Genomic DNA, 25,321 nt, shown 5'->3' with positions numbered 1-25,321 from the left:
TTTATTCTTTTATTCCCATGAAAAGACAAGAAAGCAGATTACACTCCAGCAAGATGCCAGAAGCAGTTGGAGGGTGACGCAAGTCGTCTTGAGGAGCCTCATTCCAACCGCCCACCTCTGTCACTCAGCATCTGGGATGCCCTTTTGCAGCTGCCATTCTGCCCTCCTGGAATGGTGAACTGGGCCCAAAACAACCAGTGGCGCCTGTCATCATGACATAGAAATAAAGAACTATTCCGGCCCTTTTTCAACCAGGGAGGCCATGGATACCTCTCGGGGTTCTTCCTTGGCTGAGCTCCTTCCTTCTTCCACCTTCTTGCGGGATCTTATCTCCATCCTCAGACATTCTCTCTCATTTCTTTCCTTCCTGCTCTCAGGTCCCTGAAAGAGAAGGGTCAGGAAAGGGGAGAGATGCACCAGAAGCTCTGTGCCTCCCATTGCTCCCAACCACCAGACATGAGGAAAGCCCTGCCCTGTAGCCAATGTTCAGTTCTTAGTTTCTAGTAATAAATCAGCATAACCCCAAATCATCATATTGTCAAAGGTTTTAGTCATAAAGAGAAGGAATACAGGGTCCTGGGCATCACTGCTGGTCTGAGAAGGATGCCAACCTGCACATGACCATGACTCTTGTGCTCTCACATACCAAAGCTAAAGAATGTACAGTACAGTGAAATTAAGTCTCCTGGCGTTTTTTGATAAGGAAAACAAGATCACATATGGAATGATTCTAACTTCCCTGTGTTCATTACCTTATATTATGTTAATATTAGAGTTTGCACTAAATTTTAATGTGAGAACTGTGTGAAAAAATGAAGTGTTGAGAAATAACTTCCAACCATGTTAGCATTCCCCAGTAAGTTGCCCAAGTGGGATAGGTGGAGGCCGGGGGTGGGTGGTCCACATTTATTCACTGATTTATTGAACACACAGTGTTGTTGTAAGATTAGGAGATAAAGTACTAAATGAAGAGATTTTACCTTCTAGATATTCCACCTGGGGAGGGGGGGGGGAGATAGACCATCAGTAAATAAGGCTAAAAGGAAGTAAACAATGATGATAAATAAAATTGTAACTACAACAGGTGGCGGTGATATATAGTAGGGAACTATGAAGAAGGGGAGATTCTTTTTTTAAAAAGTTTTAGTTGTAGATAGACACAATACATTTTCTTCATTATTTTTATGTGGTGCTGAGGATTGAACCCAGTGCTAGACATGTGCTTTACCACTGAGCTACAACCCTAGCCCCAAGAAGGGGAGATTCTTCAGTGTTGATGGTCAGGGAGTTTCTTTGAAAGGAATTACTGTGCAAAAATAACATGCATAAATATGGTAATGGTATCTATGTATGCTTCTATTTTTTAAAAAATAAACAGATAACATCCCTTCTCCTCCCCCTTATTTGAACTGTAAACATTAGGGATCCAGTGATGAGTTGTGGTCATGTGGCAGAACTCAGCCCTACAAGCTGAACATTGTGGAGGTGTCTTATTACCACAATATTGTCTGCTACTCCATGGTGTAGACTGTTTCTTATACCTAGATTGTCTCATTCCATCCATAAACATTCATTGATTGAAGTAAGAAAGCAAAACAAAGACGCTTAGATAGAAGTTAAAAAGAAACTTTAAAAACTGTACTAGTTCTGTACATGTGCTGCCAGATGATTTTCATAGAACCAATCACTTGTATTTATCTGATCAAAATTCATGTTTAGCAATTATAAATGTTTCTAATGCTGGTCAGAACAGTACAAAAAACAGTATAGTGAATATTGTTTCAAATTTGGTCTTTACCTTATTAAAAATAAACACTATGCAAGATATACTTATTAATAATGATTTGAAACTTACTTCCTCATTTCATCACTTAGAAAATCAGAAAATTATAAGAAAAATAAGTCAATTGAATTTCTAAATACTGAGGTGAAAGAATTAATATTGTTTGTCATGATTAGGCCACAAAAGCAGTTTCTGGCTCTTTCAATGTTCAAATATGTGAAATTTAAACCAACACATTAGTATTCATTTGGTCCCCAAACAAAAAATGATATAGCCAATCTTCCCTACCTGTGGGGCTAATATCTGTGGATTCAACCAACTGAGGATGAAAAATAACCAGAAAACAAACGGTGTCTGTACTGAATATATAATATACACCTTCTTTTTCTTGTCATTATTCCCTAATCAATATACTATAATAACTATTTATCTATTGTTTACATTGTATAAAGTATTACAAGAAAATTAGAGATAATTTAAAAGTAAATGGGAAAATGTAAAATATATGAATGTAAAGTATATGGAGGTTATATGCAAATAATACTCCATGTTGCATAAGGGACTTTAACATTCATAAATTTTGGTACCCTTTGTGTGGGATGCTAGAGATAATACCTTAGGGAATACTTTATATACATTTTAAAATTTGCTGACAAACCCCACTGTTTATTGTAGCTAGCTTTAGAAAAGTGTGTAGATTGTTACAGTGGAAAATTTTTAAAAGAATTTACGTTTTGAATTTTTAATTTTACATTACAAAAATTTTATAATATACTCCTTAAAATTGACATAAAATAAAATATTTAATTTTAGATTAGTTGTAATAAACTCAGTGTTGTTTTCATTGATCTTATTACCAAGCTGTAAATGGAGAAGTTAAATTTGTGTTCCTCAAACTTGAGGATGACAAAACCTCTGGGTTTTCTTTCCCAAGGGGCTTAAATGTGTACTAGCTCAGTTACATACCAGAGAGACAGAGTGTTTGGTTTTAAAGCACAGTTGCTGTTCAAAGGACTCTGAAAACTCCTGAATTTTGGAATGAGAGCTTCCTTTTGATTCCAGTGACTCCTTGAGTGACCCATCCACTGAGCATTTCCTATAATATCGCATGTGAGCAGAGTTTCTGAATTCCTGATCTTCATGAGAATGCCTTCGAGGTTGGTGGTCACATGATGTCATTCTAGGAAGCATAGGAAACTGGGGATATAAAATTAAAATTTTGTAAAATAAAGAGAATGTACAATATTAGCACAGACACAAGATGCCCATAAACTACTAATTAACATTTCTAATATTTAACTGAAATTTTATCTTCTTGATTGCATTAGATGGCATTAGAGCAGATTATGCTAAGTGAAGCTAGCCAATCCCTAAAAAACAAATGCCAAATGTCTTCTTTGATATAAGGAGGGCAACTAAGAACAGAACAGGGAGGAAGAGCATGAGAAGAAGATTACCATTAAACAGGGATGAGAGGTGGGAGGGAAAGGGAGAGAGAAGGAAAATTGCATGGAAATAGAAGGAGACCCTCATTGTTATACAAAATTACATATAAGAGGAAGTGAGGGGAAAGGGAAAAAACAAGAGAAATGAATTACAGTAGATGGGGTAGAGAGAGAAGATGGGAGGGGAGGGGAGGGGAGGGCAGGGGGGATAGTAGAGGATAGGAAAGGCAGCAGAATACAACAGACACTAGTATGGCAGTATGTAAAAACGTAGATGTGTAACTGATGTGATTCTGCAATCTGTATACGGGGTATAAATGGGAGTTCATAACCCACTTGAATCAAATGTATGAAATATGATATGTCAAGAGCTTTGTAATGTTTTGAACAACTAATACTAAAAAAAGAGTTTCCGAAAAAAAAAGATTTTTCTCTACAATGAAGGAGCAGAATCCATTGGTTAAAATATTAACTAGAACATCAAAGGACCAGTTTAATTGCTTGCTACTCTACCAATGATTTTTAAACATTTCTAGTTAAACCATAAACATTTGAGAAATAGCATAAAGATTAATATTTATGTAATTTCTAAGTAAAAGTATAATGGGAGAGTCATAAAAAATATAATTTATATTAAAAAGCTAATGTGCACCAAAAGCAATGTAAAATTAAGCTTTAGACAAAAACTAAAAAACAATGGCTACATATTATTGTTTAATAAATATCTTGCACGTAAGTACATCTCATTTACAAACAGACATAGAGATCAAATAACACAATAACAACAATGTTAAAATCACAATTGGAAAAACAGCAGAGCATTGAAAGTTCCTATGTAACTTTTGCACCAAGATATTGGTCTTCAAATTGCCAAATGCTGTGCACTTTTTGGTCTTTATCTTAATTATTGACTGGTGTTCAACTTAGCTGCCTGCAGGGGTCGCTGGAAACACTTTTTCCTTGCTTTCTATCACTGCACCCTCTGGTTTTCCCTTTGATCTTTTTGCTACAGTGATTTAAACATTTTTGTTTACTTCTTCCTTCTCCAAGTATAAAAAATTTATACATTCAGGAATGAGTAAAAGGCTTTTAATCTGAAATGCACAGCATGGCAAGCCAAAGGTGTAACCAAAGAGGAAAAGGTAAGAAAATATTTTACTGGCAAAAAGGGAAAAAATCATATAAGCTGCTCAGATACAAAGTCTATTGGTCTTCTTTCTAGACCAATGGCAGGAGCTGAAGTCTTATTGGTAGAGGTGCCATTGCGGGGAAAGAAAGCATCTTGTCTGAATTGTAGTCTTAGAGAATGTTAAAGATAAACTCTGTTATAGAAATGTGTGTCTGTGTGTGAGCTATGTCAAGCATGTTGTGTATGGAGGTTTTCTGGTGTTTTTTGTTTTTTTTTTTCTGAAGAAGTCCTTGAAATAGTTAACAGTTCTTATCTCAGACAGGCTGAGCGAGCATGAGCTCCCAGCTTTCCCAGCTCTAAATTTTGTCCAGGTGTGACAGAGGAACTTTGTCTTGGATCCACAATTTTCATAGAGATTAGAAAGGTGAGGGGGTGCTGGTACATAAAGCTGCAGCAGGGAGGACTGCCCATGTTAGTGCCTGTGCTGTGCAGTAGGGTGGACGCACTGACTAAAGACCAGGGAGGCCATGCCATTGAAAGGGTGAGGTGGTGCAAAATGAGGTACAAAATGAAAAAGTGACCAGGTATGAGTCTGGGAGGATGGCAAGCCATGGGTGCATTGAGACAAAAATAAGGAGGAAGTAAACAAGCCATCCAGCCAGCTCTCTGGTCCTAGCTCTCTGGTGCTTCTTCTTACAAGACCACCAATCCCATCAGATCAGGACCCAACCCTCATAATTTCATCTAACCTAATTATCTCCCAAAGGCCCCATCTCTAATACCATCCATTGAGGATTAAGCTTCAACATGTTAATCTGGGAATCATGTACCAAATGGCAACCTTCAGTAGAAAATCACCAATTATCTTCCCATTGTAATATGAGAAACATTAAAGACAGTTAAGGCCATGAGGTTGGATAGGAGGAGTAACTTAAGAGTGTTTCAGTAGCACAGTAGGGTAACTATTTTTAACAACAATTAATTGTATATTTCAAAATAGCTGGTAGAGAGGATCTTTAATGTTCCTAACACAATGAAATTATAAATGTTTGAGGGACTGTATATGCCAATTAATCTTATATGATCATCATACATTGTATACATGTATTAAAATATCACACTCTACTCCATAAATTCATACAAATTTTTCTTCATGGTGCTACAAATTGAACCCAGGACCTCATACATGTTGATATACTCTACCACTGAACTGTACTCCCAAATGGTACAATTATTAGGTCAATTAAAATAAAAAAAATTTAAAAAACAATAATAAGGGAAAGGTGAAATTAAAAACTCTAGAACTTTTGGCAGTAATTAACTAAAAGCATCTAGAAAAAAAACTTTCCAAATTTAAACATCACTGACTAATAATAATAATAGGTACCTTCTAGGTAGCAGGCACTGACCTAAGCACTGAACATACATTACTCATTGGATCTTCACAACAATCTAAGGAGGTGCTTGCTATTATCATCAATCCCACTTAAATATGGTATATTTGAGGCAGAGAGAAGTTAAGCAATTTGTTCAGAGTCAGGGTACTAATACATGAAAAATGCAGGAGGAAGCTCCAGAGTCCTGCTCTTAACTCCTTCATTGTTCTATGATAGCTCCTCCACATTAGCACCTTGTAAAAAAAAAAAAAAAGTACACAGAACATTAAGCTAAAAGTTCCCCCAGAGAAATATCACTGAAATCCTATTGTTAATTAAGGATTCCGGTAGTGCTTTGTTAAAATTAAACACAAATATCCAGGTGCAGTGGTGCATGCCTGTAGTCCCAGATACTCAGGAGGCTGAGGTGAGAAGAATACTTGAGCCAAGGAGTTCAAGGTTAGCCTAGGCAACATAGGAAGACTCTGTCTTTTAAAAGCAAAAAGTTAAATACAAGTCTAATCTGGAATACAAGAAGCCATTTACTATCAATTATAAAATGCTACAGTATACCTTTTCTCTCCAGGTTTGTGAGAAAACCTTTAAAGGAGCCAAGCCCCAACTCATCCCTATAGCAAACAACTGCAAGAGAACCACCCCTATAGTGACATACTGCTGTAGAAATGATAGTGTGTAGCTGGCTTAGGTCAATCAGGGATAAACATTAAAATTATCTTTCACAGCTTTAAATTTAAATAAATGATATGGAAATTTTTACTTCAGTTTTGTATTTCTGTGATAATGGACAGGGAAGGCAGATATATTCAATAGCCAAGAGAGATTTTACTTTTTTTTTTCCACCAAAGACAACAGGACAGAAAAAGCAAGATTTCTTTATTTGCTTTAAACGAACAATCACAGGTTATAATGGGTTTGGACAAAAAGCAATGTTCTATGAGAAGAACTAAACTTTAATTCCTTGTTATACTTCATCCTGCCAATCTGTATATTATACTAGACCAAAAATTTACACAGGCATGGGGATCATGTATGTCTTCTTTTACCCTGTCATCCGATTGTGTCTGGCACATAGTGAGGGCTCAATAAATATGTTATATGAATTAATGCTGATCATAAGACTGATAAGATGCATTAGAAAGCACATGAAAAACAGGAAAGAAAGGAGAAGCTCTTTGTTTCCTATAACTGTGATATTAATAGGTAAATATCAATAGATTAATATTTAGAAAGGAAATGGCCTTGAGAGAGAAGAAAAATAAGGGTAACAGTAACTCTTTTAAAGTTATTTTCATTGAGCTCAAAGTAAAACACAAAAAATTGAAAAACTGATTTTTTTCAGATCTCCAAAATAAGAAAAATTTGAGTACATTTAGAGGTATGAAAAGTTAGTATCCAATACAGATTCAATTTACAAATGTATAGCATTATGTAGATAGGGAAAGAAGAATCAGATTCCCTGTTTTCCAGGACTTTGTGTATAACTCCTCCGCATCCTTTTATTTATGTTTATGCTTCTATGTTCTCTTTTCTATTTAGTCAGATTATAATTTTTATTCCATATTTTGTCTCCATAAGTAAATGCATGTGTGTTAGACTGATCATCATAAAATTCATTGTTGACTCAGATGCTCTAAATCTATTAATTCAGGTATTCTTAACCTATTGATTCAGATAAATAATATTTAATGGATGCTTCAGAAACATTATACAAATAAAATCTGCTATTTCCCAAGAGCATAAAGGCAAATAATACTGCAAACTAAAAGTGAATTCTCTAAATAGGGTGTATTATCTAAGTTAAAATTTGAGAGGTGCTAAAGTTTATTCAAAAAACTATATTTTGTAAACCATATTTTTTCCTTTGTTTTCATTTTTCCTGTGGCTATAGGCACTGTTGTGATAAAGAGTAAATCATAATATTTCCCTTTACTTAAGCCTGTTCTCACATCTAGAAACTGGAGTGTCTCCATACTCCTGTTATCATACATTATGGACACCTTGCTAGGTGTGGAACATTAATTATATTTAGATTAAATGAGAGCATGATAAGCAGGTCTATTGGTTTTTTTTTAATATTTGTTTAGTTGTAGATGAAGGTCTATTGTTTAAAACAGAATGAGGGAAAGTTAAAGCTGAAAGGTTTCTCTGAGCGCACCCTGTTAAATATTCTTCACTTAAGGAAACAGAAGCACCAAGAAGTGCTGACAGCCCTTTGTCCTTTAATATGCATTTGGTAAGAGGCCTATTGTGAAATATTTGGTCTTAAAAAGGTCTCATTTTCCAAGTTGCTGACCAATGGCATTTAACAGAGGTTCCCATGCACATATTAATATAATTCACAGTCATTATGCATCTTGGAACCCTAAAACTAAAAATTAAATCAAGTAAATTTACCCCTAAGCTTTCTGGTTTTGGAGTTGGCAGAAACAGGGGTTAGAGAGCAGTGTCTGGAGCTGAAATTCTAAGTGACTTGGAAAGAGAGAAGCCATTTTACTGCTGTGTGACAGTGAAGCAGAGGACATGCATGTCTACTGTGGAGTCTTCCAGCAACACAGTAGGCAGACAGAAACACTCTGATACCTGTTTTGAGCCCACACCTGGCAAGGTCACCCACTTTCCTCACCACAGCTTTCTGCTAACCCTTCATTCACCAGACACCTGGTGCTCTGCCTAGCCCTGGGAAAACAGGGCTGAGGACTGTGGAGTTTGGGTTCCTGTTCTTGTCAGAAAACCAAATGGAAACCACCAGAAAAAATATATCACATATATCAATGGTAGCGATTTGTTACATGGAATCCCTAACTCCTCAGAGGTCTTGGCACCAAATAGAGGAATTATTTTCAGTATTTCAAAGTGACTAGTAGAAATCACACATTGATTGACAGTGTTACACAGACTAATTATAACATCAAGTTTCTTTTTTTTTTGCCTTGAATTCTGTCTTGCTGTGGGATTATGCCAGGCTTATAGGAGCTCTGAAGAGCAGTGAAAGATATTTTAGATTACTAAGATTAAGGAAATCATTACCAATAGATAAAAATCAGGTCACTTAAAGAACAAGATGAAATGATAAAAGGGATTTTTGTGGTATGAATAAAGATTCAAAAAATTCGCTAAGAGAAATCCTCTCCCCATTCCACCTCTCCCTTGGTTCTATGATAACAACTCACTGGGCAGGGCAGGGAGGTTTTCCTGTAACTGGCGTCTTGTGGTCGGTGGTGTTCCCGGGGTCCTCTCTCATCCTCCTCTCTCCAGCTGTGACCCCAGAAGCTGCTCATCCATTTGGCAAAAGATACATCATCATCATCATCATCATCTTTGTTCTCCATTTAAAGGTGATTCAAAACATTGAAGTCCTGTTCCTAAGTCTAACAGAGAGAAATATCACATAACAGGGCTGACTTGAAACCCAGGATTCTCCCCGAAAAGACAAAACGAAGCTGATATTTTTAAATGGTCTCTGACAATGGCATCTTTAAAGGAGAAAGGTTTACTAACAACCACTTCATCATCAGGCAGCCTTGGGCAATGTCTATTTATAAATTGTGCAGCCCACACTACCCTCCCCCTTTTTTTAATTGAGAGGCTTTTAATCCTCCCATTGCTGGGGCTTGTGCCTCACAGCCTAAGGGTAGAAATCACAGTCCACTGCCTGGTTTTCCCTGTGCTTTGCTGCCAATGGCATGTGATGGCATCTCCAGCTGTCAATGATGATGAAGCATGACTCTCATAATATGTCAGGCCAGCACTGAAATAAGGCCACATTTAAAGGACAGACTGACAGCAGCTTGCAAGATAGCCAGCTGTTGGCAACCCATTTCTAGATCTGGATACTCTCCTAATAAATCAAATACATATTAACAGGAAATCTAGCTCTTGTGTCAAAGCAAGCAGTTTGTACTGAAGTATTATATATGTGTGTGTACCAATATAAATAATATCCATGTAAAATGTACAAATCTGAAGTACACCACTTGGATGAATTTTTACTATGAATACCCTGTATTACCAACCATGACACAGGTTAAGCCAGAACATTTCCAGTTCTCCATCAGGCTCCCTTTGTCCCATTTCCAATCCACATTCCCTTTAAAAGGTTACTACTCCTGACTTCCACTCCCTTAGATTAATCTGCCTATACTTGAACTTTCTTTCAGTGGTACTGTACATTATTATTTTTTATGTGTCATCCAACATTATATCTGTGAGATTTGTCCACATTTTTTCAGTAACAGTACTTCATGTGGCATAGTAATGAATTGCATGAATATCCCACAATTTTTTTAACTCAATAATGTATGGTCATTTAGGGCTGTAACATGGGTCATTTCCAGTAGGGGCTATTATTTTTAAAAAGCTTCTGTGAACTTTTCAGCCCTGTTTTCAGTCATTTTTTTCAAGGTAAGGAGGATATTAAATTTATGGAGCCTCTACTGTGTTGCATATGGAGTATATATCTTACAAATGCTGTGTTCTTTATAACAGCATTGGGAGATATTGAGGAGTAAACTGATTAAATTATGTTCTATGCATGTACAAATATGCCACAATGAAACCCACCATTCTGTACAAGTATTTTGCACCAAAATAAAATAAAAAACCTGTCACTGGGAGATTTGTGTCACATTTTATAGATGAAGAATTTGAGATTTAAGTAGTTTATCCCTTGCCCAAGGTGAAATTGTTGCTAAGCAGCACAGTCAGGTTTGAAGCAAGTCTCTCTACCATTCTGCCAGTATTCCACAGACTTTGGAGAAATCTTGAATTTTCATAAGGAGATTCTTGGTGATTTGTCAAATAAAAATCCTTTCTGGAGCTGAAACAAAAAGATAAGCTTGATAACTATGTACTAGTCCTAGAGCATGGTACCATAATTTATACTTACATAAAAAGTAAAATAATCAAAGCCTAAAATGGTTTGCAAAATTTTTACTTCTTGATTTAAAAGAGATTCATGCTTGCTGTTTTGTAATATTTTTATAATAATTGGAGGAAGGCTGATTCTCAATGACCCAGGAAAAATTATAACTGTATGTCATCGCTGTTGGCTGTCTTTGTTACTAAAAAAAGACATAAGATAATTCCCCTTGGATTTTATTCCCCAGTTCTTCCCCTCTCCCTCCTGCCCTCCTTCCCTTTTTCTCCCCTACCTCTCCTCTACTGACCTTCAAAGGCATACTGTATTAGTCAAAGTCTTTCAGAAAAACAGACTCAATAGGAGTCAGGGTTCTCCAGAGAAACTGAATCAATATATTGACTCCCTTTGGGCATTCCTTCTAAAAGCAAGGATTCAAGTGAATTATTTGAACTGAAAAGGAAATTCTCTGGTCAGAGAGTTCCAACACACATACACATACACATACACATATGAGGGACAAGGAATGAATAAGAGGAATTGATTCATGCAATTATGGAATTTGAGAAATCCCAAGATCTGCCCACTTGCAACCTGAGGGACCAAAACAGGTGTTGGTATAGCTCAATCTGAATCCAAAGCTATGCCAACCAGGGGAGCCAATGGTGTAAATCCAAATCAAATAGCAGGAGAAAATGAGATTAAATGTCCCAACTCAAGCAATGAAGCAAACAATTTGTTCAATTCAAGCTCTCGGAGTAGGATGATGCTTACTCACACTGGGGACAGCAACCCATGTTACTGAGTTCACCAGTTCAACTGATGACCTCATCATCATCCTCCCAGACACACCCAGAAATGATGTTTAATTTAATCTGGACATCCCATGGCCACACTAACACATAACATTAACATCACAGTTACTAATCCATTCTTGAGAATTCTATCTCAATTTGTGTTTATCTCAAGTTGGAGGAGAGCACATCCCAAGGATGTGAGGTCACTCCAATCACTTCTTTTTTTTTAATTGGTTGTTCAAAACATTACAAAGCTCTTGACATATCATATTTCATACATTAGATTCAAGTTGGTTATGAACTCCCAATTTTACCCCAAATACAGATTGCAGAACCACATCAGTTACACATCCACATTTTTACCTAATGCCCTATTGGTAACTGTTGTATTCTGCTACCTTTCCTATCCTCTCCAATCACTTCTGATAGATGAGTCTCTTGACTCCTTCTCAGGGTTGTCTCATGAGTTTTAATTTGTGTTCAGTTTTCCAGATTATTTGAAATTTTCAACATTAGATTGAAAGCCTGACCAATTTGCTCACTCTCTTTATTTAGGCAGTTGATTATTAAATGCAGCTGTCCCCAGACAGAGATTAATCTTTTCCAGGCAGTTTTCTGGATAAATGACCAGAAAAAAAGGGGTGGAGGTTTTCTAAGCACATTCTGAACATTTTTGAAAATTCAGAATTTTGTTCTAACAAACTCCTGAACATGATGTGTATGTATGTATGTATGTATGTGTGTGTGTGTGTGTATATATATATTTATATATATTTATATATATATTAATATATATATTATATATATTTATATATATATATATGATATATACATGATATATATATGATATATACATGATATATATATATGGGGATAGAGATGTGGCTAGTCCCTGGGTTCAATCCCCAGTACCAAATAATAAAGAGAGAGAGAGAGAGAGAGAGAGAGAGAGAATTATGCTAATGAAAGTTCATATCTCAAAAGAAATTTAATAATTATATAAATAAAGATATAATTTTATAACTATATAAATGAAAATTTTTTAAAGCATTCCTTAAGTAACATAATCATAGAGATTTAGACGACATTTGTGATTCCTCTAGGTTAGGGATTAGGGAAGAAGGACTCTGGCAATTAAAAATTTAGCTTTAAGAAATTTTATGTTATGAATCATCTCCATATTTTGATTGAGGCAGTAGTAAATTTAACCAATAAAAGACCTCTGTGATGAAAGATTTCTGTTATGTACAATTAAAATGCCCTAATTTTTTAAAAAGTTCAAGAACTTCACACCCAGAAAAATAGACAGTGACAGACATGAATCTGGACATGTCAAGATGCACCCATGAGATATTATTTATAACCTTACTCTTATTGATAGAAAATGACTAGAAACAATGATGAGCCAAAAGTCAATGAGCATCTCAATTGACCCAAATTGTAGTCTTGAAGTGCTATTTATCATTTAACAACAAAAGAACAAAAAAAAGTAGTAGTAAAAAAACAAAATGACTTATTGAAGAAAGGGATTAATCTCTTGTGGATCAAGAACAATCTTGGAAACTCCTGACTCAACAGAGCAAGAAAACTATAATGACTACTAAAGATAGGCCAGTTATAATTTCAATTTTCCATTATAAAAGTATTCCAACTAATAAATGAAAATGAGATGTTAAAAATAGAGTATCAGCATTTTGTGCATCCATTACAGAGTCAATTCCATTGAAATAGTGGGCTGATTGTCACAAAGAGGCAACCACATGTCATCTACATTCTATAATCTTGCAAAGGAATCAAACCTGAATCTAGTTGACTCTAGATCCAGCCACCAATGCAGATTAAGAGAGACTTAGAAAACACCATTTTTATATAAATAACATAAATTTATTTCTTACAGTTCTGTAGGCTGAGAAGTACAAAATCAATGCATTGTAGATTTGGTGTCTGAGAAGGATCCTCTTCCTGATTCATAGATGTGCTTTCTTACTGTGACCTCACATGGTAGAAGGAACAAGCCAACTCTCTGTAGACTCTTTTATATAGACACTAACTCATTCTTTTGGGGGTTTTTTGGTTCTTTTTAATTTAAAAATGTATATCATTTTTTAATGGGCAAGACTAAATCACAATATAGGGTTTCACATTTTTTTAATGTAAATAAACCATTACTGTGTAAGTGAAGACAATGGTTACTTATGAGAGGTTGAAGGTACATTATGAGTTGGATTGGAAACATGGAAGAAGCTTCTGGGACAGCAGCAAACTTTTTTTTTTTTTTTTTTTTTTTTTTGTCGGGGTGGATACCAGGGATTGAACTCAGGGGCATGCAACCACTGAGCCACTTCCCCAGCCCTATTATGAATTTTATTTAGAGACAGGGTCTCACTGAATTGCTACTGACTTGCTTTTGCTGAGGCTGGCTTTGAACTTGCAATCCTTCTGCTTAAGCAAAAGACCTGAAAGACATTAAACGTCTTGAACCATAGAGTACGTACCACCACACCCAGCTAACAGCAAACTTTTATATCTTGCTGTGGATGATGGATTTAGCGTGTTATAATTAATTCTTATAATAATTAATCCGTTCTTCTATTGGCGGATTTCTAATTTCCAATTTCTGCCAATAAAAGCAGCTGTGCTCTAAACCTTGTTTCTTTGGGCAGTGTTTTTCTAGAGCTTCCATTTACAGGTGAAATTTCTGGACTGGTGATAACTAATTTTTGTCTTTTATTAAACACTGAGAGTTGGTCCCAAGAGGGCAGAAACCACCACACACACATACACAAATCATACTATTTACTCTCTAAAGTAGCTCAACCAATTTATAATTCCATTTCCTGATATCTGGCAAAACACGAGTTTTGCCACGTTTAAAATTTATCACATTATAGGTGCAAAATAAAATCTCTTGTTTTTTTCATTTGTATTTCCCTAATTATTAATGAAGGTAAGGATATTTTATATGTTTATTGGCCATTTTCATTTCATTTCTTCTATGGATGTCCTTTACTCATTTTTCTTCAGAGCTTTTTAAAATTGATCTTTATTATTTTCCATATATTGTATATTAACCTTCTGCAAGATTTTTTTAGGGTAACTTTTTTTTATTAGTTGCTCAAGACATATTCATCACAAATATCTTTTCCCAGTGTAGGTCTCCTCTCAAATTATAGTGTCACATGTTTTATGTAAGTTGAAATCTTTTAATATAGACAAACACATTCTTTATAAGCTTATGCTTTATCCTATCACAAAGTCATCAAGATATTCACTTACATTTTCTTCTGAAAGCTTTCGTTTTCTACATATAGGTCTTCAAACTATGTGTAATTTTATTTGTGGTATCAGGTAGAATTCTCCTTTAGTTTTTGTTATTTGGTAACTTTACTGGCTTTCTATTACTATGTATCAAATTATCACAGATTTATGATATAAGCTAGGATTATCCACTAAATGATCACAAATGTTAGCAGCTAAACAATACTAATTTATTATCTTACAGTTCTCATAACTTAGAAGTCTAAATACATGTTAGCTGGGTCCTCTGTTAAAGGTCTAATCAGATGTAAACCAAAGTATTTGATGCTCATAGTCTTCTTCCAAGTTTACTAAAAGAATTCAGTTTCTTGTAGGGTAGGACATTTTTCTTGCTGGTTGCTGGCTAGGGACCACTCTCAGCTCCTAGAGTTCCTTTCCATGTGGCCGGCCCTTCCATAGCTTATTGCTTTTTCACACCCATAAGATTGGGAATGCTTTTTTCACTCCCAATAGCTTTAACCTCCCTTAAGGGCTCACTTGAATAGGTCAGATACACTGGGGTTGTTCTCCTTTTTGATTAACCTTGATTAAGCCATTTTGAACCTTCCACACAAACTTGCCCACCAACTGAATATCATTGAGTAATCTCTGTTGATAGCAGCAGTCTATCAAGCTGTGCCAAAATTCGAAAGCAACAAAATTATGAAAGATAATAAAATAATTGTTTAATCCATAAAGTTTTGGTGAAGTTTATGAAGCAGCAATATATATCTGGAACATATGTACAGAAACTATTTTTTGTGGCTTTAAGTTTTTTTCATAATTTAATAAAATTGAGTCTCTATCTCATTGTTGGAGTTGAGGTTATTTTCTACTGGCTATGAAAAATAACAAAAGGTAAATCTAGGAAAGCACAGCCTAGAGGCTTTCAGGTTCCAGCCTAGACCAATGCAAAGGTCATGACTTCATAATCAGGGGTAACAGTCTAACAGGAGTGAATTTTAAAAGTGTCATTTTGTATGGATGCATCACTCTAGGCCCTTCATTTAGCAATGGACCAGTGTCTTCATGCAAATCATAAAACAGAGCACTTTTATCCAGGAAGACTCAGACTTGGGTAAGCAAAGTTCAGGTCAGACCTCATGTCCCAGCATCATTATGCAGAGCACAATGAGCATAATCCATATGTAATATCTTTATAAATTAAAGTGCAAGAAAATATTTATACATTGGCAAATGACACAAATTCTTGTGGATGGCAATGAATTAAACTGATGAGGATGAAAAGATTTTATAAATCTGTGTGAGTGGGCAAAAAGATGGCATATGAATAAGATAGATGATAGATTGATCAATCTCACAGAGAAAAAGAGGAAACTAGAATTACCATATATTCCCTAAAGACAAATGCAGAGACATATTCTGACAGCAAAAAGAGCATCCACTTGATTGAAACATAACATGACATTTTCCCTGAGCAGAAAAGCAATACCTCCCACTCAGCTGATGCAATGACAGAACAACTTCTGTCATAAGGCAGAAATAATCAGAATCAGGAAAAAAAAAAAACTAACAGTATGTGGAAAAAACATCCAGGATAACAGAGGATTCTACATAACATAAGTGTACAAAGTACAAACCAATCAGGTCCCTTTAGAAGCAGCTGCAATGGTGGAGACAGGAGCAGTGACACAGCATGCCAGCGACTAGAACTAGCAGCTATGATGGTGGGTGTAATGGAAGCAGGCTATTTCTGGTGCAGCAGTAGCAAATGAGTTTGTTTCCTAGCTGACAACAGTGGTTTTGGTCACATTGGTGGCAAGAGTAATGGAAATGCAGCAACAGTTAGGAACTCATTCAATGAGTTCTTCATGCTGCATTGCCCATATTTCAGGTTTTGTGTTGGGTGGGAAAACAAGTTAACAAGCACCAACTATATGTCCAATCCTGTAACAGATGCAGGAGTACCAGATGACTAGAATATGGACTCCACCCTTCAAGGACTCAGAATTAAGCATGGTAGTACACACAACAAAATGTAATTATGGCAAAGTGATAATTGTCAGGAAGAAATATAAGCTGATGTCTGGTACCATAGTCTGAAAGTGTAGTTCCAACCTAAAAGCTAGCAGGCTTGAGAACCAAGAAAAGCCAATGTTTCAGTTCAAGTCCAAAGCAGAAAAGATCTATCTCAAGACAGCCAGACTCGGGGAAAGGTCAGGCTTTGCCTTATTGAGGTCTTCAACTGATTGGATGAGAGCCAACCGCATTTGGGATGGTGATCTCCTTTACTCAAACTGTGATAGTAGGAGCAAATATGACTCCATTTTGTTTTATGACTTCATCCTGTAAAACAACCATGCCAAGTAGAAGAGTCATGACCAGGGCAAGATGTTCTTTTCCTTTTGCTATAGAAACCTTTAAGAACACAGAACTACCTAATGGGGTATTGTTTCTGTAACTAGGGTAACAGGGCTCTGTTTCTGTAACTGGGATGACTGGGCTAACTGTGATTGGTTAGGCTTCCCTCCGCTTGACTGCACTGTCCCGCTTCTGTAACCTGGCTTGCTTGCATTGGCTAGACCCCCACCCCCACCCCGAACATCCCTTTTGCGGTTTTCAGGCTTATAAGGAGTGCCCTTGCAATTGTTTGGGGATGATCAGGGGAACAGCTTTATGTTCTGGTCAGCCACCACCGGTGTGCTTCAATAAAGGCTTGATTCGATTATACGTGAGTGGTCTGGAAGTCAGTTTATGAAACCCTGGGTCAAAGTTTAACTATAACAAAATACCCTGACAAATACAACCAAAATTATGTTTTACCAAATATCTGGGCACCCCATGACCCAGTAAAATGACACATAAAATTAGCCATCATACCAAATATTTGCTAGACTCTGGGAGGACAATATGAACAAGTTTCTGACCTCATGGAGCTTATATTTCAACATAAGGAGTAACATAAGTAATTTCAAGCACATCTTACTATTAATAATATGGATCAAAGAGATAAAGAACATGGGTGAGGGGAGATACGGGAGAACAGAGACATTTAACATTATAGTGGAAATGCAAAGGTTATAGAAGTCTTTGAGCTTCAGAATGAAATTGTAGTTATGCTGTACGAAGAGTAATCTGGTATCTAAGTGCATGGGTGACACAGAAGAGAGATACTAGGGACAGGGAAGGCATCTGAGAAGCAAATATGTGGTTCAGAAAAGACAAGGGAAATAGATAAAAGAGAAAAAAGGGGGTGTTATTGATTAAATGTTTGTGCCCCTAACCCCAATTAATATGTTGAAATAATTATCCCAATGTGATGGTATTAAGATGTAGGGACCTTAGGAGGTGGTTAGATCTTCTAAAAGACACTGCATATAGCTCTCTTGCTTGTACCTACCATGTGACTGTACTATAAAAACTCAAGAGTCTGTACCTGGAAAAGGACCCTCACCAGAATGTGATCATACTGGCATTTTGATTGTAAATCCACACACTCCAGGAATGTGAAAAACAAATTTCTCTTGCTTAAAACCCAACAAATCTGTTTTGTTATAGCCACCTGAACTAAGACAATAAGAAATGTGTCATGTTTCTAAGCATATGTTATGTGTTATAGACAAGTATTTCATATTTCAACTGGGAATGAAAAAGGAAGAAAAACATAAAAATGTTACAATAAAGTTGATCTTGTTGAAGACTTCACAGCTGATTTCCTGTTTCCATATGAATATATGGTTATAATCATTTTTGCTTGGGTGGGTAGGGTTATAAAAGTCCTAAAAAGGTTTAAGGCTTCAAGTGGGGTCACTAGCAATGTAATAAAGGTAATATAAGAACAAAAGGATTACACAAAATGAAAGAATGGGGAGGGCAAATGATTTATTTATTGATGCTTCTTGTTGTTGACAAAATGAAGCATCCAAGCAAAGCTTCTCTGTAAGTAGTATAAAATATAAAGGCAGAAATCAGGGCAAGAAACATTTAGATAAGTTGTATAGAAATGGCACCTGAAGCAATGAGATGTGCTTTGCTTACACACTGAAGAGATTACAAAACAAAAGAATATAAATTCTTATGAATTCCTGTATTTCAGGAAGCTCTAGAGCTGTTTTGTCCAGTAGAGTAGCCATTAGTCACATGCAACTATTTACATTAATTCTGGAGAACAGTTAGAGAATAGAATCAGGAAAATCTAGTCTGAATATCTTCTCTGAAACACAGAGAGAAAACATTTTAAGGACAATGGTATCACATAATACTGCATGATGTTCCAAACAAAAATAAATTTTTTAAATTTCCTAAGCAGATTCACAAAAATTATAAAGTTAAACTAGGTTACAACAGATTGGAAATGGATGATAAATAAATAGAACTAACAGGTGGAGATAATTCTTTCCGGTAATTTTTCAGTAAAGAGGAATGGAAAGAATGAAAACTGAAGGCCGAAATGAAAGAGAAGAGAGCTGTGTAGGTATGTGCTTAAAATAAGCACATTTATGAACTCACCAGAAGGTCTGGACACTCTTTGTAGTGGCACCCCCTTCTCCACAGAACATCGTAACTTAGCTTCTCCAGAAATTTTCACCATAATTGATTTTAGGACTATCAGCATAAGAGTCTCTACAAAAGAGTTCAATGTAGGTAAACTTCCTATTTTCCTGTTACTCTATTTTATTTGGCCAATGGCCTGTGAAAAGTCAGCACTTTAGGTGCTTAACGCCCCTTTACTAGTTTTTCACAGACATTTATCCAGTGTAGTAGTTTGTAAAAGTGTGTTTGCAAATGCAAAATGTGATAATTAAAAGAAAAATCCTTTAACAAGGCCTCTAGCCTTGAGCTGGAGCTTCACAGAGATGCCTGCATTTCTAAGATAAATTACCAATTGGGCTCCATGGTAACAGCTTGCAGGGAGAGGAAAGAAAGGGGCGAAGAAGCTCTCCCTTTCTCAGGTGTTGTCCTTGAAGGGTTAACTAGTCCAAAACAGTGAAAGAAAAAGCTGCTTTTAGGTGAACTTCTGCAGACTGTGAACTTCTGAGCCCCTCCCCTTACACGCTGGGTATAAAGTTCTGAAACTACCTGATCCTGGGGTGTTGGGGTGCAGGGGAATAATTGATTACAGCAAAATCGGTTCCCTCTGAACCTGGCTGCAAACAAATAAAACTGTTTCCTGCTATCTTTGGTGCCCTGCCTCATATGTCCCCTACAATACCTTCAGTCAACCAGGAAGAATCATACGGTTTTTTTGGTGGTGGTCTGGAGGAGTACCAGGGATTGAACTCAGGGGCGCTTGACCACTGAGCCACATGCCCCAGACCTATTTTGTATTTTATTGAGACAGGATCTCACTGAGTTGTTAAGCACCTCCTCTTTGCTGAGACTGGCTTTGAACTCGCAATCCTTCTGCCTCGGCCTCTGGAGCCACTGGGATTACACATGTGTGCCACTGCACCCACCTAGAATCATACATTTTAAAAACAATAAGGAGACTTATAAATCGATCATCTAAGTCACCATTCACATTACATAGAAAGCAAAGTTTCTTAACAGTGACACAGTTCAGTGATATTGACATCTAAAATAAGAACTCAAGGCTTCCAAATGCCAATCCATTATAGAGTTTTCTGCCTCATTCAATTGCCTCCAAAGACACAGATCAAAGAGAGAGAAAACAGTTTCTTCTGAGTTCTGTTCATCTATCAAGAAAATGTTCACATATACAAAATTTCCATTTCTTTTAGAATCATGGGTTTGTTTTTGACTTTTATTCTTTAATATTTAGAAAAACAGAGAGCTAAGCATTGAATACTGGTTTGGAACAAATCAAAAGGACTAAATATTATCTAATTAAATCCTTACCATAAACTGAAAGGAGTGTGTTTTCACCATTTCGCAGCTTAGAAAATTATGCATTCAGTCATTAAGGTAAAAAAGCCTGTAATTGTGAATTCAGCTCTACACTACATGAAATTAGGAAATGGAAAAAAAAAGATGAATAAGCAAGGAGTAGAATTAAAATGTTTTCTAAAAGTATAAAAGCAACAAGTATGAATTCATTTGCAAAAATGCCTATTCTAAAAATCGAATCAATCCTTTGGAGGGATATTAGTTGATAAAAAAATAATTCAAGAAACTCTTAACATTCATTCCCTTTTAAGAGGGGAATTGTGTGGCTGGGGGAAGGAAATGAGGCAGACTTTTTTCTTTTAATACTCTTTCTTAGTTGTTGATGGATCTTTATTTTCTTCATTTATTTATATATGGTGCTGAGAATTGAACCCAGTGCCTCACATAAGAGGCAAGCGCTCTACCACTCCATAACCCCAACCCCAAGGGAGACTTTTTTTATTCTAATTTGTTATATAGGATAGCAGAATGTATTACAATTCATATTACACATATAGAGCACATTTTTTCACATCTCTGGTTGTACACAAAGTAGAGTCACACCATTAGTGTCTTCATACACATAGTTAGGGTAATGATGTCCATCTCATTCCACCATTTTGTCTTTCCTACCCCCATGATCCCTCCCTTTCCCTGGTACTATCTGGAGTTCATCTAATTCACCCATGCTCCCCACCCAACCCCATTATGAATTAGCATTCTTATGTCAGAGAAAACATTCAGCATTTGGTTTTTGAGGATTGGCGAACTTAGCATTATATTCTCCAACTCCATCGACTTACCTGCAAATGCCATGATTTTATTCTTTTTTAATGATAAATAGTAATCCATTGTGTATATATACCACATTTTCTTTATCTCTTCATTAACTGATGGGCATCTAGGTTGGTTCCACAGTTTAGCTACTGTAAATCATGTTGCTATAAACATTGATGTGGCTATATCCCTTTAGTCCCAAGGTAGACTTTTAACACTAAACCTTTATAAATTTTGGATCTTAACCATAACAATATATTATTGACTATTCCAATAAATAAGCAATCCTTTTTGAAATCTTTGAATTTCAATGTTTTAGTTCCAACCAACAGTTTATAAATGCTAGCATTACACAATGCTCCAAGATGCCACAGAAAAACTGAAATTTCAGGAATATTTTCTTAAAAGGCAAGGTCAAGATCACATCAAGAGACAAGAGATCTACCTGAATCAGGAGGGGAGAAAGCAGTTCACCTCTAACAATCACTATCTGATCAAATTGATTCCACTCCCATATGTTTAGCCTATTTTCTTAGTTTGTGGCTAAGAAAACCTATTGCTTAAAAGCAATGTCCTGATAGGAATCTACATGAAGCAAGAGAAAAGCAATGATCCTGAAACTCTTTCAGTTTAGGCCATTCGATTTTAAATCACTATGAGTGCCACTTAATAATTTTCTTTCTCTTTCTTTTAGCACTTCTGTGATGTTGAAAATCCTCCTGTACTCAAAAGTCAAATGATCATTTATAAGTTTCAATGTAAGGGTCGGCAAACCACTATACCTGAAATGGGGAGCCAGTTATGCATTCTCACCCTTGAAAATAGTGTTAACTCTAAATACCTTGCAACAGTTTCATATTTAAGTGGTCACGCACACAGCAAAGGAAAAACACTTGACAAAGCTTTTGGAGATATAAAAGCTCTGAACTAAAATCACATTTTGGGCATGACGGGAGAGCTGAAGACATTGCAAAACAAGCACGAGGGTGGGCAGATCAGAGCACTGGGGCAGGCACATGACTTCAGGGAGCCTGGAGTGGGCTGGGTTGTCAGATGGGATACATCTCAAGATACCACTACACAAGGAAGACTGGAAGCAGGTGGGAAGCCTGGGACCTCGCATTTCTACCTAGTCACTTGAGATTCTCTTAACGGTGTACACATCATTGCTTTCCTAACTGGTTCAGATTAAGAATCTCATTGCTTTCCTAACTGGTTCAGACTAAGAGTCGCAGGAACCCCGATCAACCCCTTTGGACTGGAATCACCCTGTCTTTGTCGGTTTCAACCTAGTTTTTTGCCCCCAGCTATTGCCCCCATAACCTCAAATTAGTCTAAACTAAAATCTGGCTATGAGAGAGATTAAAAGATGGGCGATACACTAAGCTATCTTCACCTCTTCCCTTGCTCACTTTTAAAGTCCTTCCAATCAGTTGGTTTCCTCTACATGTGGGCAGCTGAGTTAAAGGGCTGCCCACGTTCAAGAAAAGCCAAGGGACTGAAAGGGGAAAACGGGATCCAAAACCTACCAATCAGCTGAGCAGCTCGGCCTACGCCCCGCCCACCATCCCTGCCAGCCTATAATTTCCACACTTCTTCCGTCTGTCCCGCCCAATCAGAGTGCCTCCGCGGAGCGTCCTGGCGATCTAATTGCCCGCACACCCTTGCGCGCTGCGCGCCCTCCTCGGCCCCACTAGGCAAGAGGACCACTTGTCCTTCCATCCTAAAGGTGGACTGGAGGATATCTGCTACCACGGAAGGCCCAAGGCCCCAGAAGTGGTACTCCCAAACAGCAGCGAGGCGAAAGGAAAGAGAAAGGGCTTGTCTAGGAACGCCCACCGCACACGGTTTCCTCCAACCCGGTAGTGACCTCCCCTACTGCTGAGAGAGGAGGAAATCCAAGGCTGGGTCTTCCCGGCATGCCCTGGGCTTCCGCTGACCCTGGCCCTTTTCTGCCATCTGCTTTGGCTTCCTAACGTGCGCTATTGCTCATTGCTTTTCTTTTCTTTTCTCGGTGGGGACTTCCTTTTCACAATACCTGGTGTCTCTGAGGCGGTGGCACAAGACACTCAACATGGCCGCTTCCAAACCGGTAAAGGCAGCAATGGTCGCAGCTGCTGCTCCAGCTCCGGGAGTGGCGTGGGCCTTGGCAGTGGGACTCGGCTGAGGCACTAGGGTTCTGGCGCGGCTAGTAGAGGCGTTCCTGCTTCTGGGTGCGCGTGCCCTGTACCTGTGAACTGGCAGCGGTGGCGCCGCAGGCCAGCCTAGGCTCAGTGGCGAACGGAAGACCCCGGAGGTCAGTCCTACCCGGGGCAGTAGAATTCCTGAAGGTTCCGGTGCCCACTTGGAAATAGTGAGAAGCTGCCCCGGGCCGTAGAGGTAGAACCGAATGAATTCATCTTTACCTTCAAGGGCTGTCCGGGTGAGGGAGAAACAGCAAGGGGCTGCTCCTGAATTTAAAAACTCATTTCTGCCTGCCTCTGTATGGAATGGATTTACTCCAGGGTGCAGGTTACCGACCTTCTTTGACATTTTCCTTTGGCTTTCCAAAACAATCTCGATTTCCCCAACGACTCCGCATTTATTCCTACTGTTATACAAAAGGGAAATATTTGCAATGTCATGATTGCGTTTAGCTAAGAATCTAAGGAAGCCAAATTTCACTAATGATTGGTACGTTATGATATGAATTGCTTTTGTGATTTCCAAAGTCTAGAACTTAATCGATAAGAACATTTTAATGAGAAAAAGCTAAATAACTTTATATATATACACACACACACACAATATAACTTTATGTTTAAAGAGTAAAATAGTAATGGCATTTTTAAATATTTTTGATATGTTGGAAGCATCTTAAATATTTGTTTCACTGGAAATATACATACCCTTATACACAAAGGAGCCATTGACACTCTATTCAAGGTTAAGATGCATTTTTAGTAAGTAGTTATATTAGCCTAACTACTATATATTACTGCCTACAACGTGTGAGGTATGATACTAACCCATGAAAGACCATTAAGATCTTTTGAGAGTAAAACATATATTTTGTTGTTGTTGTTGTTATTGTTGTTTGGTACCAGTGATAGCCGAGGCGGTTAGCCACTGAGCCACATACATCCCCTGCCTTTTTTTATATTTTATTTAGAAACTGGGTCTCGCTGAATTGCTTGGGCCCTCGCTAAGTTTCTGAGGCTGGCTTTGAACTCTGCCATCCTTCTGCCTCAGCCTCCAGGATTATAGGCTTGTGCCACAGCTCCTAGTAATGGCTTATTTTTAATCAAAGAAAATGCATTACAATATGTAAGAGAACCCATGGACTGTTAGAACTAGAGAAATGTCACTTAATATTGAACTCTCCACCACTGTTAGTTTGGGAAAGTCATTTTATCTCCCTGATGTAACTACTATCATCCCTGTAGAATAGGAGGATTAAAATATTGGATCTCTCAACATCCAGCACTAAAAGTTGATGATCCATAGGGCTGCCAGTGGGAGTTGTTATCAAGAGGATTCTCTGAATTAGCTGTCACATGTTAGTTTCATATGTATGAAATTCCCTGCTTTGTTAATATAATTTTAATCATAGAATAATAGATGAAAGAAATGTACATTAAAGTTCTCAGATTTATAATCATTAAAAATAAAGATATTTCTATAAATAAAATTGTGTTTTTAACATTTTGTTGTAGCTTCAGCCACCACACTTCATCCTGGGGATTCCATGCCATTGGTATTTGATAGAGTTTAGCAAATTCCCTTTTGGTGTTTAGATTTAAGTCTCCTTTTCCATTTTTCAGCACTGTGAATTAACCTTGATGATTTTTTAATTTTATGTTCTGTAGTTCTTTAAGTTTTACAAAGAATTTTCCCCCAACTGCTGTTAAAAATTAGACTTTTAGGATCAAATTCTTCATGTAACCTGTGCTACTTTAAAATGATTTATTATCTTTGATCCCCAAAAAATGGAGCAAAACACTTAAATACCATT

The 25,321-nt window shown here is 37.1% G+C and overlaps 1 protein-coding gene across 1 annotated transcript; it reads right to left on the bottom strand.

Moving 5' to 3' along the window:
- Positions 1-24,932, bottom strand: Lnp1 (leukemia NUP98 fusion partner 1). Its single transcript, XM_026402419.2, has 5 exons — positions 23,366-24,932; positions 10,480-10,570; positions 8,925-9,122; positions 2,750-2,980; positions 1-381 (listed from the first exon to the last, which is right to left on the bottom strand). Exons 3-5 carry the CDS (start codon positions 9,081-9,083, stop codon positions 232-234), a joined length of 540 nt encoding a protein of 179 aa, XP_026258204.2. The 5' UTR covers positions 9,084-9,122; positions 10,480-10,570; positions 23,366-24,932; the 3' UTR covers positions 1-231.
- Between the last annotated feature and the right edge of the window lie 389 nt (positions 24,933-25,321).

Source organism: Urocitellus parryii, chromosome 2 (assembly GCF_045843805.1).
Source record: "Urocitellus parryii isolate mUroPar1 chromosome 2, mUroPar1.hap1, whole genome shotgun sequence".
Taxonomy (NCBI): Eukaryota; Metazoa; Chordata; class Mammalia; order Rodentia; family Sciuridae; genus Urocitellus; species Urocitellus parryii.
Note: the sequence above shows the minus strand (reverse complement) of the source record. Positions and strands in the feature narration are given on the sequence as shown.